Raw genomic sequence first — 17,778 nt, 5'->3', positions numbered from 1 at the left:
AAATTTTGAAACGTACAATCTTGTCCATCGAATATACATATTGTTCTAAATATTTTATTATTTATAAAAGTTGTATACGGTTGTAGGAAAAATATAACACAACGATTAACCCCGCGTTTTCTCTTTGCGTCTTCTCTTTTCTTTCAGCGTTACATACTAATTGATCTACGCGACATAAATTTGCAAGAACTGTTAACATAATACGAATCCATAATATAATCTAACGACTTGTCGCTTACATTGATTCTCCAAGTTGGCAAAGTATACTTGAACACGTAACTTCACGAAACATTGACAACGCGCTATATCACATGCGTTATTGCAGGCTATACAATTGTCAACGGGTCCAAAACAGTTGGATCTTAGCAACGGGGGCCTGTCAAGGATTCCCGACAGTGCTATAGCGTTCCCAGCGATAGAAGAGCTAATACTGAGCCAAAATCAACTTACGAACACGAAGAACAATATGATACTACTGCACAGGTATGACGTAAACATTCTGTACGGAAACTAATTTTGCTAATGCCGCTGTTGAAATCGATTATTGCTGTTTCCCATCCTGCATTCTGTCAACTATATCGTAAATTAATATATAACGAATAATGAATATCGAATGAATAATAACGAACATGTGTTTTATAAATCTACAGATTTTATTATTAAGAAATTTCCATTCGTATCAGGTGTCCGATTGATTAATCATAAAGTTACTCGGAAAGTAATACAATCGATGAAACGAATAGTTTATTGATATCGCTAGAGGAGTCAAGTTGATCGAGTTTCTTTTTATAACGAAGGTTCCCGAAACTTCATATCCTCCATCTGGAGTGCAACGAGCTGAGGAGAATACCACGGGAATTACTGGAGCTTACGGGGTTGACCTACCTCAATCTCTCAGACAACAAAATCGAGAAAATTCCGGCCGACATAAGCCAGCTTATCAAGTATGTAGAGTCAATTTTACCAGATTTATCGCTTTAGGAAACATGCTACGAGAGATATGCGATCCCTTGCACTGTCTTTTCTTACTAAGCAATTATTTTTTCGTAAATCGGAATAGTTGATAAAAAATTATTCAGAGTCGATCGAACAATTACAAAGAAACGGCTGGTTACCAGCATTACGAAGAGACGAAGAATAATAAAATGATAGTACCGAATTTTCGCTCATAATTTTCTTATATTTCACATAATTCTTAGTTATAAAAGCGTAACGATATTCATGAATTGTTAGCGAAGTTTGTACGTTATTCATAGAGCAGGGAGCAAAGTAAACTACTTATTACGGAAATTTTGTTATGCTATGAAACATTATCGTTATCATCAATTTTTAATTGAACGTTTCTAGGTAATTTAGTATGCCTTTTCACATTAAACTTTTTATTATCTTATGAAACACTGTTAATTTCAAATTGAACATTTCCTGGCAATTTAACTTCCATCTTACGTATCTGCGGTAGGTCAGTTACTATTAATCGATAAATTAATATTACTATCGTCGTAAACATTTTGATCGCATCATTATTAATTTAACGATAGAAGGAATTGGAAAAGTATGGCACTAAAACTTGTAGATATTTATACAAAAAGTGGTACAGAACATCTCCACGATTTTAAGGGATTATGCCGTAATATTCTAAAAATCGTTGGAATTGGTAAAATTGATTTCTCATGCAACCGATATATACCAGATCTATCGATAAATGCTGAACAGCGTGAAAGAAACTAAGAAATATGAGGTTTCTCGAATCACGATTTGACGTGGAATAGCATGGCTGGGGCATTGAAGGATATTCCTGTTCAACGGAGAGAACGTTTCTGCAAAGAAATGTTTTCAATCATACAGAGAATCGTAATTTTAAGATGTCTGTGACGTCTCCTTTTCATATCAGCCGTGATTGAAGAGTCACTTATCAAACGTAAAATTTTACCCGAATAATATCTTAGAAAAAAGAAGAGAATTGTAAATTCTAAGTTGAAGAAAGATCTTCCATTTTTTATCAGGAATATGAAAGATCATTTAATCTTATAGCAATTAGCGAAAATCGCACCAAGAATTTGACGTTAATAGCTTTAACGACCTTTTTCATATCTCAAGACTTAAGTAGAAGATGCTTACGACGATCCGCACCGTTTGCATTCGTTTAAAAACTTCATCTTCGTCAGTTTTCATCGAAAAGGAGAAAAAGGAGGAGAAATAAATCAATGCCAGATAATTGTTCTATCCTCGACAAAACGATATTGAAAAATGTTCTTTTCCAATAAACGAAAGTGTTCGCTAATTCCCGGAAATGTTAATTTTCAAAGTCTTGAAATGTTTAAATTCTAAATATCTTTCTATCGTCGAACAGAAATAGATAACGCGATGTGCATGTGCGATTATTAGCGTGAACATTTAAACGATGGAAACTGTAAATTCATAGTGATCCATTCTGGAAATTCATAGTGAGATACGATAATTCGTTGGATATATACGCGAGTTGTTCAATTTCCAGAGACGATCGAAGTTTATCGTGTCAAAGATCTGTCGATAAATCAACGCGGCTTCCGCGCCATGATAACAGAAAGTTATTCGTTAATTAATCGAACGAATCGCCGTATCAGGTATATATATACATATATATATTTGTCGATTTCCTTGCATCCGGAAAGCCCTTACCTAGTCGACGGTGTGCTAATTAAGATAAATTGCCTAACCCGATGGATAATTAAAGCTGGAATCGAATAGAAATCGATATCACGATCTGCGCTTCGAACCTCGTTAGTTCCAGTGAAATATAGAAATTTCTAACAGAGATCGAATCAAAGACAGAAATTGAACGACTTTTTTTTATTATTAATTACAACATCTAATTGACCTTAATTTATTAATTCTTAAGAACATTTTTCTTTTTTTTTTTTTTTCTTTTGTTTTACTACGTAATGACTTTGCTACTTTAATTCTTCTTTTTTTCTTCAACTTCGAGGAGAAACTTTACAATTTGTCCGGTAAGAACATTCGATGATTTAATTCCATCGTACTAATTCGGTTTTAGAAAGAAGCGTGTGACAGCTGAACAAGTTGCCAGATTAATAAACGAAATCATGAAAAATGCTTTTTCTAGACATTGAAAAAGCATTTGATAATAAAGTATGGTACGAAGGCCTGTTGTACAAAATCAAAGAAAAATTTCCAACATCCTAGCATAATCTCGTAAAGTTATGCCTCGAAGACTGATCATTCTTCGTCAAAAATCAGAACTGCATCTCAGGTGTTTACGATATCGTTGCTGGACTTCCACAGGGCAGTGTGTTAGGCCTTGTACTATATACATTGCACTGCATTAAAATTTAATACATTTTCACGTTCACGTATTCATGCTTGTTGAAAATTGAAGAGAAAAACACTTGTCGGGAAAAGAAAATCTAGACCGAGTTCCAAGAAGAAGAACTATAATTTTGCATTATAAGCTAAAGATCCTTCTTGTTATTCTAGTCTAATTATTCGACAGTCCTATTAATTTATATCGTGTATAATTTCTAAGAGACAAAAACATAGGTTAAATTGCACGTGTAACATGCACGAGCTTCTCCACACGGCGTTGTTTTAGTTACGAAAGTCGCGTGTAGCAGAAGGTTGCATTTAGAAATTGAAACTTGGCTAGTTAAGTTTGTTACGCAAGGCTATTACAGACACGTAAAATCGCAAATCGCTACGTTTACATGGATAAGGTCACGGTGATTCCTTACAGTCCGAATCAAATTTTCCATTGCGGACAAATAATTCCGTATATACATAGTTCGAGGTGATACAATTTAGCAAAAATATTACATTAACGTACCTACGATTGAAACTCGCGAAATGTTGCGTTGCATTGCATTCTGTAAAATGGTACGTTGATTTACGCTTACTCGCCTTTCGTGTGCTAAATTTTACAAGATTGAAATTCAGGGTAGCGGTATAATTATCCGCCTCTGGATTTACACTTTGATCAATTTGCAGTAACGGTACTTGCATTTATCTAAAATATATAATTTAACGTTGAATTAATAATCAGAAGAATCGCGTACTATTTATTTGTGGAATTAGCAGACTATGAAAGTAAATTGCTCGTGAAAAGGCAATAATACATTTTACTGTTTACTATATATGAGATCACTTTTAGCAATTTCTGGCGACACATTACGGTTGATAGTATAAATATCGTTCGTATATTTAGTACACTCTGGCATAACAGACGGCTGAATCGAATATCATTCCACGTGCCGTTCTTTACACGCAAAATTCGCGCCAAATCTTGTTCGAGCCAAGCAAAGATAAACGCTGGGGACGCGTAGGTGGGTTAATAAATCGCGCAAAGCGTCTCGTCCGACTAGCCGATCGCGAGGGGTCCGTGTAATTAAGTCGGAGATTACGTAAAGTTTCTCGAAAAGTGCTTTCCACCGGCCGGAAACGAGGATGCCAAACGTTCGCCAGAAAGAGGAACTACGGTGTGAGCACGAGCCCACTAACACACATCCCCGTGCCTTCTACCAAACACACACGTCGTTCAACTGTGATAGAGAGAAAGAGAAAAAATGAAACACGTATAAAAGAATGCATTTGCAGGAGAGAGAGAGAGAGAGAGAGAGAGAGAGAGAGAGAGTGGCAAAAGCTAAAGCCAACTTGGTCGGTGGGATGGAGTTGGGCAACACGCCCAGAAGTCGTACATCGGTGTGCAGTGGCGCAGAAACAACGGAGGAAGAGGAGCCGTGCCGCGAATTAATGCGAAACTTTCCAATAATCAGCTAGCCGCCACTGAGGCCCATATTTGCTTTTGGGATAGTTGAATGTGATATGGAATATGAGAGAGGGACGAATTTGTGGCATGTGGAAGCAATTGCGATGGAGAATTCAGAGAGTTAATTGCAAAAATATTGAAAATTTTCTTCTTTTTGTCCTCTTTTTTGTTAATGCGGTTTTCATCTCCTTCGAGAGATTTTATTCTGTAATATTGAAAATTAATGTATCTTATTTGAACATTTCAAACTGTAGATTAATTAACGTAAATAAAACTTTGACACGGCTGTCGAATTTTTCATTAAGACAAATTATATTAATGTAAATTATAGATAATGATTGTACGTTGGAAAATTCGAATTTTATATTCGTACTGTACACGTGCTATTAATTAAAGACTGCGATGGCGATTCCCCTTTCTGACCTTGCATTTATGCCATTTTAACTTCCTCCCTCTTGTAATCCTATGATTTCTAGCTAAATTACTGCAAGATACGAAGAGAAATTATTTATGTAGTTATGTAAACGAGATTATGCGGATGAGTCATATAATACGTAAAGATACAATGCAATTGTTCAAATATAATATAATATTTATTAAAAACAATCGAACTTGTTGAAAGCTTAAACGTCCGCTTCAAATTACATTCAACGTTATTTAAAGAATGGTTGCAATGCTGTTTTAATAGTAAATTAGTTTTTCCTACTCTTCATTAAGGAAGTATGTTACGTTGTAATCGATAACAGTCTACTTGGTGCTATTATTTTCAAAGTATAAAAAATAATAACTATTCACTGCATCCAACTCAATGTTCAGGAAGTTCTATGCTCAGGTGGATTTTAAAAAGTTTCCAACCGTGTTGGGTATTTCTTGTTAGTAGCGCGAGGAACTATTCCATTCACCGTAATTAACAACGCTAATTATTAAAATCGCTTGTTACTACAACAACTCAATAGAAAATGGCAGCAATCTGATACAAAATTCAAAACGAAATTGGAACGGTGTTTGACAGATTAATTTATAGTTCTACTTCAACGAAAGATTAAATTTAATTAAATTTCAAACTAATATCAGAGTTAACACGATCAAATTTGTTAACAGCACGCTCTTAGAGACATTCAAGTATTAAATTGGTTATTACTTTTATTATACTTTTTACAGAATGTGAATGAACTCTTTCATTATTTATAAGTGAAAGAGCAGGTTCCTTATCCGCATTTTATACTGTACACGAGGCATTATGTAAAATGAATGCGTGCCGCTATGTTCTTCATTCCATGGTAATCGTAAATTATAACAAAAAGAATTGTCATTTTCTACTCTGTAAAAGAAAATCACAAGGCATTTTTAAAATTACACAAATAATTCGTAAAGGAAAATAAAGAGAAATTTTCATTTTAAGTTTAACGGTTTCTAAAACTTGGAAAACATTTTTTCTCGCTACTTGCCATTAGATTAATTCGTTATTCATACGATAACAGTATACAGTTTACATTATACGGTTAAAAAATATTATTTAACTATATAACACCTAGATGAACACAGCAACGCAAACATTTTGCCTGTTTAAGTAAATATGAAAATACAATCATAAAGAAGAGAACGAGTTGCTTCTTCTCAGCCTTCTTTTTTACTAAAACAAAAGAATCATTTAAAATATTAAATAGAGTCCCGAGTCCCCTGTAAATGCATGCATAAGTGAATCTTTAAAAAGTAGCTTCTCTTAGTTGTCTTACCGTGTAGCAGGGTAACAACGATGCAATTGATCTTCTTTTTGTGAAATGGACATTGGTGCTTCTTTATTGAAAGAAAAATTGTATTATTAGAAATTTCCCCTCTTTATATCCTCAAGATTTTTCTTTTCTTAACCGTTATACCCACCTACTTTATCTAGAAGATGTCGTTTGATCTTCGTTTCCTTTCCGACGATCATCTATTTCATCAAAATTGCCACTAATAAATGTTTGTGCTGCCATGATGGCGAAGAAGCGCAGGACTTTGAGAAACATGCAATTACGTATTACACGTATCGTCAGAAAAATAGGTAAAAGAAGAAAACGAGACGAAAGAGAAAGAAGTGACCGAAAGGACCAACAACCTGCTCGCTTGCCCGAAGGGAAGAGCCGTTTAAAATATTCAACGCGGTCTCTGGGAGGCCGTAGCAACGAGAAGATCTTAAAGAAGAATCTACGTAACGGCTTGAAGTTTCTCAACTCGAAGAGAACAAGAGCCCTTCGCGAGAAGCGCAATTTAAAAGCTCCTTATCACTGAATTTCTTTTCCCTGAACGAGCCACACTCGTGGAACAATGCAGCCAGCCAAACAGTGGAACCGTGCAATTACTTCCCGATCAGACGGTGCGATCAGAAAGAGCGCACATCCCTCGTTACTCGAGTCCATGTATAAGCAAATGTAAACGCAAAGATAAAGATTTAGTTTCTTTATTTATTTCATTTAATATCTCTCGTCAAAATGTTAGCCATCGTAATTTGCATATACACAGTCACTCATAAGAAAGCGTACATTTTGATCGATTTGAGTTAATCCTTTTATATAAATCAAACAGCAGACTGTTTCGTATTGATTAAAGCTGGTCCCAATTTTAGCGAAATACACGATTCGTTATTAATCAGTTTGAAATATTATTGCTAGAATTAATCCTATCCACAGCTTAGGACTACGTTATTAAAGCTTAACGTTCTCGATAAAGCTGTACGATCTGTATCTTCCCTTGGAAATTTATTCAAAAACGAAACCATTATATCGTGGATAAAGCAAAGTTCTCGAAGAAGTTCCCAACTTCTGTATAACGTAAACAGACCGACAACGTATACGCTTCCTTGCAACCCCGTTAACCATCGACCAATCGTTGGCTGTTGGTACAGTCAGGCTAGAATACAAGGAATCAACGTAAACCAGCTTACACCACTAACAAAAGCTAATATCTCCTTTCTGTTACGTCAGAGTGGTCAGCCAAGCCATCCTTGGTCTCCTCCCTCTTTCTTCCTCGACACAGGATCTAACTTGGATACGCTTCGACTAGCCACGGACTTCTTAGTACCCCGAAGAACTCGCGCGAGCGTGCACCAGCTTGTAACTTCGCAAACCTATCGTATCCTAAACTACTGACAGCTTGCCGAGTGACATTTGCACAGACTGCCTGGAAGAAACTGTTCAACTATTTAGCAGAAGGGCGTTCGAGTGTGAAGCTGCAACGGATGTTCGAAATACTCTACGAGAGAGTGGTACTACGTTGGAGGAAGTGCTGTGCGGTGGTTTTATTGGAAGAATATCGAGTAACTTGCATGCTACAACTCCGTTGAAGAATTTCGTTGAAGAATTGTTCCAGATATTTAAAGCTCTGTCAGGGTAACGGTTATTATTTCGAAGAAATTAGTGGATATCGCTACATGGGATTTTGGTACAGCAAAAGGATTTTATAATAGTTGATCGAGAATGATGTTGGATGATTCTGTTGGTACTGGACACCTTGAAATCTCCAATTTCCAAAATCTCCACGATATGCATTTTTAAGAAAAATCTTGAAGGATTTGAAGAATTCTATTGGAGGATTACTTGGAATATGCTTTGAGACACTCTTTGAGAGCAGCTGCATTACACCGAGGAAATTGTAGAACATCGTAAAACAAGTGAAAAGAGTATCGAATTCGTGATCTCTAAGTATGATCAATGAAGTATGAATCGTAGGAATGTAGGGAAAAGCAGCAGAGGATTAAACTGCTTTAGCATTAATCTAAAGGAAATGGTTCGGAATGGGTGAAATCTAAATGTACCACTTATTGCATACCAAAAATTAGTCGAACTATGTATAACAGTATATGTAATTGAATGAGCTAATAGTGTTTAATGAGCTCTGACAAAAATTGCATGAATTTTATGTCCTGAAAAACTGCTAAAGTACACAGCATGTTGAATGCAATTTGCCAGATTTGCATATAATGGTGACCCTTCAAGTGCTTCAAGAGAACATTAAATAAATGAAATATCAGTGACACTGAAGCATTTAATTTCAGAGTCGCAGCAGATTAAATCGTATAGTATCCGTGAGTACTTAACAAACATATTGATTCGTTGCTTTGAGGAAATTCTTCGTGGAAGTAAATGGACCTCGTTCTAAGAGGTCGAGAAGACACGATAATACATAATGAAGAATCAGAAAACGTAAAAGAAATTCTAGAAGAATATAATGTTTCAGCTATCCATTATAGAATGTTTGAAAGGATACTCTAGAATTTTAGGGATGTCCATTCTTCTTAAGCATCAGGCGAAATATACGGAATGACAAAGCAGGTGAGAAGTGATCGCGTGCTCTAGAAATAAGTGCGTGCTCGAGGAGTGGATAAGAGGATTTAATATGGTGACCTGATAGAACGAAGGGATGAAGCAAAATTGCGATTAAAATCCAAATAAAACTATAAATTAAATTTTCCCATATTCTTTTCTGTTCTTCAATCTCAAAAGATTATCAAGAAAGGAACAACATACGTAATAGTTAAAACAGAGAACAGATATTTCTGAAAGCAATCGATTTTTTCCACTTTTTTCAAACTAATAATTAATTTACCGATACTATTTATTAATACTAATATTACTCTCCGAAAGAACAAAGAGAACGAAAGTGGAAAATATTCTTTCCTAAATATATTTTCGTACAACTACGTTCACTTACAACATACGGCGCAACTTTCGACACGTAGCATCAATTAATTTTGTAAATTAATTAATTAACTAATTACATCCGATTTCTAGTTTCGACTGTATCGGTTAACACGGCAACGATTTCGATTTTACTTTAAAAACTGAAAGTCTATCCGATGACACAGATGCTTACTGCCAGGAAGGTTTTCACCATAATTTGAAACTTTCTACTCAAGTGCACATCCTGTGGGCGGCTCGTTCGTTTAGGTTCACCGACTCGTTTGTCCGTACAGCGAGGGTGCAACGTGCATTGACATCGAATCGCTGCAGTCTTAATTTATCTCGATTTAGTCCAATAAAACTGGAAACCGGAAATGCCAATATGCCAATGTGCCATTGAAAAAGAGATATTGATCTCTATTAATCGACTGTTCTGATTATGGCGATAAAAATAAAATTTTGCTTTAACATTTCGTGAGAAAAAAGTATGAAATTGTTCAATATCGACTATTTAAAAACGGTTTCAGCATCAACGTATTTAAACAGTAATAATTGGTGGATTTAAATATTACAAAGTGCAAACATAAGAGGCAATTATTTTTTTAATATAATACGCCAATATTTGAAATATTCTTTCGGTAAATTTTATCCAATTCTGTTGATATGATAATCGAGGTAATCTTTGCAAATAATTTTCCGCAGCCTGAAAGAGTTGATTTTGGATCGTAATGGGATCAGAGAGCTGCCGCACGAGCTCGTGGAGTTGAAGAACTTGAGAAACATTTCCTTGGCTGGAAATTGCCTCAGCAGTTTGCCGTCTTTTTTCAACATGCGAGCTCTCGCGCTAACGGTATGTCGAATACATTTTACGAAATTATTAAAGGATTTTGTAATTTAAAATTCCCGCGAAGACACCGTTACTCTGAACAGCCGCGGAACGATGAGGCAACATTTCTTGCGATAGATGTAATTCCAGGCTAATGAATCCTGCAATTATTCCGATTTATTAATTACAGAGAAAAGAAAGATGTACTAAAGATGTGCTCTAGAAATCTAATTAGTAGGATTCCTGAATTACCGAAGAACTTTTATATTTCATTAAACAAAAACTACTGAATGATTTGGAAAGTTCATAGAGCAGCTTAAGAATGATTTGAAAAGTTCATAGAGAAACTTAAGAATGATTTTAAAGTCACGTATTCTCATAGAATTATTCATTTCGTGAAATAATTTGTATGGATGATCTTTTTGTATTTTATAAAAATCTAAGACATAGACTTTGACTTCGTTCATCGACAAGTAACATTGTGGCCTAATATATTCGCACAAATATCTGTAACAAAAATTGTTGTCGATTGATTTTAATAAGTATTATATATACTCTGTGAGAAAGATCTTACTTTTTAAAGAATTCTCAAACTCTCACGCGATGAGTGATGATGACAAAGTTTTCCTAATACAAATAAAGTAAAAAAAGCACTAAAATTTTTCCACAATGCTTCGCAAAAATCTCTTCTTTATTAATACCACTCTCCCTAATTGCAGTATATATACATCGTTTATATATAAAATCTCAAAGATGATTATGTTTTACTTATAATTATGACCTAGCTTGCGCCGGGTCGTACAAAAATTTCATCTATAGACTTCATCAATCGTTCCCCTCCACGGAAATCTTTAGTAAAAGGCGAAAGATTTATACGTCATTGAAGGGAAACCAGAATGTTGAAATACGCTTTCAGTTACCTATATGTGCATATCTCAACACATTTTACCTTTGAGAAACTCGATCGATTAGGTAGCCACCTAGCGGCCGACTAAGGTACCAGTGCATATTCAGGATCATTGATCATAAATCATGCACAACGTATCATCCCATACTAGTGCGATCGTATATTATATGATTACATTAAATTGCAGTATACATATAAAAATTGCAAAACATTTTATGAATTATAAGTATGTAGTTTATATTTTATTTAAACACAATATTTAATATTTTCCTTTAATATTTAATACTCTTTGTTAGTTTCATTTAGTACCTGTAATTAATATTTTTAATATAAATATTTATGTTTTAATAAAATAAATTTTGTACTTAAACAAAGAATTTAGTTATTAAAAAATTTAGAAATATTTAATCAAATTACATTAAATTTTTATTGAATATTTTTAGGACGTTTTGTCGAAGGCAGACCACAGCAAAGGTTGCAAGGATGAAAAGCATAATCAGAATAATTTGTATAAAGTCAATCTACGAAATAATCAACTGAAAGGAAACATTATACTTGGAAATTACGGAGTAGGTATCCTCATAATGATAAATATGTAATTACGATATACGTAAAAGTCTTAGCCATAATGATTAATGAGCGTTACCGTTTCTATTTCTTCTTTAATCAAGAATTTAACGCATCTAGACGTCAGTGAAAATAGCATTGAAAAATTGGACATCAGTGCTCTTCAAGAATTGAGGAGCGTTCGTTGCGCGCGAAATATTTTAACAGAACTGACGGTCTGCGGAAGAAATATCGTTTCTCTTATTGCTGGAAACAACAGTAAGACCTTTTTTATTCTCTTACCACATACGGATTATGAACGCAGAAAATAATTTTTATTTGAGGAAATCATTTGTTATCCTGCAGAATTAAAAAAGCTAACTATCGAGCCCGTACCTGTGAATCTTGAACATCTAGACGTTTCCTAGTAAGTAAAAATGAAATAGGAATTTGAAAATATAAAATTTTACTTTTAATGAAATTATACAATATATCGTTGTACCTATTGGGTTAAAATTATTATAATCAGAATAAATATATTTAAATATACATAGTTATAATTACATAAAGTATTCTGTATAACGATATTACAAAAATACATTCTAGTATTTTATTTTAGCAACAATTTAGATGCACTTCCGGAATGGATACCAGATCTACCCTTATTGCGCGCTCTTTTTGCGTCTCACAACGCTTTAACAGCCCTCCCAGACAGACTGCTAACGCAGCCGTCAAGACTGGAAGTCCTTCACTTACCTCACAATAGACTACAAGCCCTTCCACCACCAAGGAAACCACTAAACATCGTTCACTTGACGCTGCAAGACAATGCATTAACTGCATTACCAACGAGTTTCTTCGCCAACACCGAAAAGTACACGCATACTCTTATTTGCTCAACGAGTATACATACAAATAATATAATAATCTTTTTTATATAGGATGAAAGTACTAAATCTGTCCAATAATCGACTGTCAGAACTTCCACACTTGGGAGAAGGGAACAAAAATCGTCATACCAATCACAACTTGGAGAAACTATATCTGACTGCAAATTGTTTAACAGACACGGCTTTGGACACTCTTGCGAAATTGACTTCTTTAAGGGTTCTTCATATAGCGTACAACACTTTGGACACGCTTCCAGAAAGGTATACATTACAAGCTTTCATTTTTTACAATATTTAATGCTTTGTTTCAATTTGATATTAGAATCGAGGATTAAAAATGTATCAATTTACAGCTGTATAGTCTCTTGGGCTGATTTAGAAGAATTAGTATTATCTGGAAATCGTCTTCAATATCTGCCAGACAATGCGGCCAATTTACGGCATTTACGCGTGTTACGTGTCCACTCCAATCGGCTCCTAACTTGTCCGACTTTTAATAAAACAACATCGTTAAAGGTAATTCCGATAATATAGACCTTCTTATTATTAGAATGAAATATTGGGAACGTTTTACATTAATTAAATGGTATTAATTATATGACAGGTATTAGATTTAGCTCATAATCAACTAGACAGGGTGAACATGGCTACTTTAGTGCCACCACAGCTTCAATTTCTTGACATATCCTGCAATTCGAGACTCCACGTCGACCCTAGACAATTCCAAGTATATAGATCTCAACGACCAATATCCTTGGTTGATGTATCTGGACAAAATAGACCGAGTCTACCTTCTCATCCTCATCAACAGGAGATGGTTTCCGCAGAAAGGGGATCCGAACAACCGTGGAGATTAGGTTTTTCAGAAACAGCAGGATCTAGAGAAAGGTGATATTTATTTCTTCAAACTTTATTGGGTATTGAAGTGACGATTATTCTCAGTTAATTGAATATTAACTAATCTAAATCAGTTGGTTATCTGTTCATCGCGAATTAGTTGACCCTCTTTTCTTTTTATATAGAAACGACTATTACGACTATTTTATTTCCCAATAATAATAATATAATGAACACGTTGCATCACACTCTCATATACTGAAACAATGGAAACAAAAATTCTCCAAGTTTCAGATCCAAAGTTAAATCGATACTCCTAAAAACATAATCGCGTTATTTGTATGCACAGATTGTACGTATCGCAAGTTCGAATGCCATCCTTTTGCAACGTGGAGGGCCTATTCGGTATATTCGACGGTGGTTCGAACCAGGAAGCGCCAAGCGCACTCCAGGAAATGATCCCGCGTCTTTTACTGGAGGAGAGGACCGTACGAGAAACATCGAAAGAATACTTAAAATACACGTTACTGTCTGCCCATAGAGAGTTGAAGGAAAAGGGTCAGAAATATGGAATTGACGCGACTCTGGTGCACATTGTCAGAATTCAATCGCAACAAGCGTACCCAAAAACGTCGACGAAATATTCATTGAAGGTAGCAACTTCAGGAGATGCAAAAGCGGTTCTCTGTAGAGCTGCTGGCCCTTTGACTTTGGCACCTCCCAAGAAAGTTCCTGTAAAAAATCAGTTAGGCAACGCGGCGATGTTTCCTCTGGTGGTTCCTGATCCCACGTTTGAAGAGGTAGATATAGAAGATGACGACGAATTTGTGATAATCGGCAATAGAAGATTGTGGGAGGTGCTGAGCGTTCAGGAAGCCGTTCGAGAAGCCAGAGCGGAAGCCAGTCCTGTTTTGGCCGCTAAAAGGCTTCAAGATCTGGCACAAGCATATGGTGCAGAAGACAATTTGAGTATAGTAGTGGTGCGACTTACAGGACCTAATCAGGGTGATCTAGATCAATTGATGAGAGAGCTGAGACACGCGGTTGGAAAGAACAGAGGTCAAACGGAGGCAGGATGTCCTTGTCCTTGTTGCGTGCCACTGGCTGCTCATAAGCCACCGGGACCATGCTGCTGTCACGCGAACGAAGGCTATTATTTAAACGGCGTATTGAAAAGCATAGTGAATAGGTGAGAAGTTCGTATGAAATTACGTAATAGCAATTCTAGAAAATGTTTCGCGGAAGTAGGCGAAGAGGAATTAGAGAAGATTACTGAAAAGATGACCTATACAGATAATAACTGCAGTGCAGTTGCATTAGGACACTTTTCTAGCAGAAAATATACATATGTAGACGTAAGTGGAAAGATTGAACGATTTTATAATGTGTAGGTCAAACAAAGCTCACAATGGATCTGGTAGATATTTTAAGAACCGTCGATCGACGCAGGAAAACGAAAGTCCGTCGTATAAAGATGACAGAAGTTCACCGAGTGGTCAGTCTGATCAAGCCAGTGATAGTACTTTCAAATCAAGGCATCCTACTGGTAGAGTCTGGTCTGGAAGTGCCGCTTCCAGAGCCACGAACAAAGCTCGGCAAAGCGTTCTCGTGAAAGAAAATGGCACGAGAAAGGTAAGTAAATATTTTTATTCCTTTCCATAGTGTGTGTGTATATATATATATATATAATAAAATATTACATAAAACTTGAAGGTATCCGCCTGTTTAACGGCTCAAGAGGACACGGTATCCGAGAGATCCGGTGCGCTAAGTGAGGAGCAATTCCGTTGCTGGGAATATATGTTGGAACAGAATACTCAACTCTTGTTCGACAAGGAATTAGACACCCTATCAAGGACTCCCCTACGACGAGGGCAATCGAGATCCACGCCTCAATTAGCCGGTAATTTGCCTTTTCTATCAAAGAGATTTGGAAGTGCCAGGTCCTTTAATCCTTCCCTACCGAGGCCGCCCGTCGTTCGATTTGGTAGCGGAAGAAGATTACTAAACGGAGGTCCTAACGCGGCTTACTTTGGCAGCCTGCAGAGGTTGATGCCGTATAATCTCGAATACGATTTCGCCGTCATTCAGGAAAGAAACGGATTAGATTCGCTGGAACAGGACGCGACGAGGATGCAACAATATTGGGGAGTGGCTACGACCGAATTGTGATACGCGAGTTGAGCACAGTGTTGTTGCAATTGTGAAACTATATCGTGATGTTGAAAGGTATGTACGTACACGTGTTATCGTTATTTATGGCGGATATATGGCATTAGAAGATAGACTTATCTCTTAAGCAAAAATATGGCAAATGAAAAGCGACAATGAAATGCGGCGAATTGATAATACTAGACGGTGATTTATGCAAGAGCTATTAAGCTTTAGCTGATCGTAACAATGTGGAAACTACTCGACAAAGAGATTTTTCGTTAAAAATTACAGGCTTATTTTATTTTCTTCTTATCTTGTGTACATGAATTTTGGATACAGAACTTATTGGTTCCGTTGTTATACATTTTAATCTGAATTTATTTCACAAGATAAATTGTAACTCAAACTTTTTTATCATGTTTGTTGATATACCGACTCACTGCGTGAGCGATTCAAGCGATCAGTGGGGTTATTTATATTCAAGAATTGAACGAATTATCGCTAAAAATGCATATTGAAACTTCCATTTATACGGTATACGACATGCGATATGTTTTGTACTGTCAAGCGGAAAAATAAAAGGTATTCATATTTGTACAGACTTGTTGCCAAATATATGTTTATGAATTATAATGTATTTTTCTAAACATTACATAAATATAAAAAACGGTGGTTGCGTGCACATTTGTTTCAACAAACATGTTTGTAACAAACGTGAGTGAATATAAAATATGAAATATCATTACAAATTGTGAAAAGTGCATTAAGATAAGCTATCCTAAAGACAAACTGCAAGCTAAGTATTTACATGGGATACATATGTATGTATATAACTCTATCCAAGTAACAAATAGCGCGATCTCACACTGTTTGTACAAAGTATACGGTTACGTATTAGAACGAGTTTGAAAAACCGCTCTTTTGAATATTCCATTTTTCCATTCTCATCCTAGACGGGCGATTCTGTGATTAAACATTACTTATCTTTATAAATCCACGTTATATTAAATGTGAAAAATTGTATAACTTGATTTTTTAAGTGAAACTTCGATTTGTGTAAGTTAATCAGATTCCTATAATGATTATGGTCAAGAATATTTTTATACAAATGAAAAATGTAGCGATTACTGTACCTGAAGCTACCAAATAAACGATCAAACGCCAAGAACAACAAATTTGTTATAACATATCAAAATAATCTAACATGAAAATATAATCAGAACGTTTAAACTTATATAATCAAGATCCGTTGACCCGGAACAAGTACATTGCTTAGTTGGCTTATATATTTTTTCATCAACTTATAATGATAAATTAACAATCTCGGTACCCCCAGACATCATCCCGTTATCTCTGTTTTCTCGTCAGCTAATGTTTTTTAATGGTGGCGTTGATAAGGCATTATCTTATTTGTCGACCAGCATTAAACTCTCTATTTCTCTATCGCAATAAAGTCTCTTTATCACATCAGAGAAGTATTACAAGTATAGAAATTTTCTTTCCTTCTTTGTCGTCTGGATAAATTTCAGATATTCAAGGTAAATACAGCTGACTTCTATTAAGATAAGCATGAGACTGATTAAGTATAAAAATCCAAATAAAAGGTTCTTTCAATGTGTAGACAATGGATTAACTCTTACTCTTTTTGATAAATATGCATATTACTATCAAATACCGTTATAAGTTAATGTTCAATCTGTTTAATTTGTAAAAATTGCGTGTAATACTGCAAACTACGGATAAATCATTAAAACCGCATTTTATTGTTCTTGATAATGCACCTCTTCTAACTAAATCGTCGCATCTTTAACAAAAACTCAGAAGCACATAATACATTCTGTATTTTCGTTCAGTCGCGGGGAGACGCGTTCGCTTTGAGACGCGTCAACGGGAGTCGTAAATTCCTGTTACGATTATACGAATCGACACCGCGAGCAGGGCGATCCCCTTATTTCGGTTAGGAATGTTGAAGTGATCGCCACTTCTGAGAAAACTCTACATCTGGTCTTCGGTTTTCTCAAGCGCTGAGGTCATCGATAGCGCATAGACAAAAGAATGCGTCGAGGACAGACCATAAGCGGTACATGTGCGACGTTGGCTTCAGGCTTCTTTTAGTCTCAGGGTAACGTTGCTAGTGTCACGTAAAATAATAATAAATTTAAGGAGAAAAGAAACTTTTATTTTTTTCTTATGTTTCCAAT

The 17,778-nt window shown here is 35.6% G+C and overlaps 1 protein-coding gene and 1 non-coding gene across 3 annotated transcripts in view; one reads left to right on the top strand and one right to left on the bottom strand.

The window, feature by feature from the left end:
- LOC132904809 (PH domain leucine-rich repeat-containing protein phosphatase 2) overlaps positions 1 to 17,335 on the top strand; it is an 84,982-nt gene extending 67,647 nt beyond the window's left edge. Inside the window, exons 5-18 of one of the 2 annotated variants that reach the window (XM_060955523.1) lie at positions 326 to 483; positions 798 to 944; positions 10,120 to 10,267; positions 11,594 to 11,719; positions 11,822 to 11,975; positions 12,063 to 12,123; positions 12,316 to 12,570; positions 12,638 to 12,847; positions 12,940 to 13,102; positions 13,191 to 13,474; positions 13,773 to 14,612; positions 14,815 to 15,055; positions 15,137 to 15,326; positions 15,463 to 15,607. In XM_060955523.1, the coding sequence (XP_060811506.1) occupies positions 326 to 483; positions 798 to 944; positions 10,120 to 10,267; positions 11,594 to 11,719; positions 11,822 to 11,975; positions 12,063 to 12,123; positions 12,316 to 12,570; positions 12,638 to 12,847; positions 12,940 to 13,102; positions 13,191 to 13,474; positions 13,773 to 14,612; positions 14,815 to 15,055; positions 15,137 to 15,326; positions 15,463 to 15,476 (2,991 nt within the window). In that variant the 3' untranslated portion in view covers positions 15,477 to 15,607. Of the gene's footprint in view, positions 1 to 325; positions 484 to 797; positions 945 to 10,119; positions 10,268 to 11,593; positions 11,720 to 11,821; positions 11,976 to 12,062; positions 12,124 to 12,315; positions 12,571 to 12,637; positions 12,848 to 12,939; positions 13,103 to 13,190; positions 13,475 to 13,772; positions 14,613 to 14,814; positions 15,056 to 15,136 lie in introns of both variants that reach the window. The other variant, XM_060955522.1, reaches the window with a different exon arrangement.
- LOC132905737 (U5 spliceosomal RNA) lies at positions 11,023 to 11,143 on the bottom strand. Its single transcript, XR_009657851.1, has one exon. It is a non-coding gene; the product is annotated as a U5 spliceosomal RNA (small nuclear RNA).
- Positions 17,336 to 17,778: the final 443 nt, after the last annotated feature.

Source organism: Bombus pascuorum, chromosome 3, assembly GCF_905332965.1.
Source record: "Bombus pascuorum chromosome 3, iyBomPasc1.1, whole genome shotgun sequence".
Taxonomy (NCBI): domain Eukaryota; kingdom Metazoa; phylum Arthropoda; class Insecta; order Hymenoptera; family Apidae; genus Bombus; species Bombus pascuorum.
This window is presented reverse-complemented; position numbering and strand designations above follow the sequence as displayed.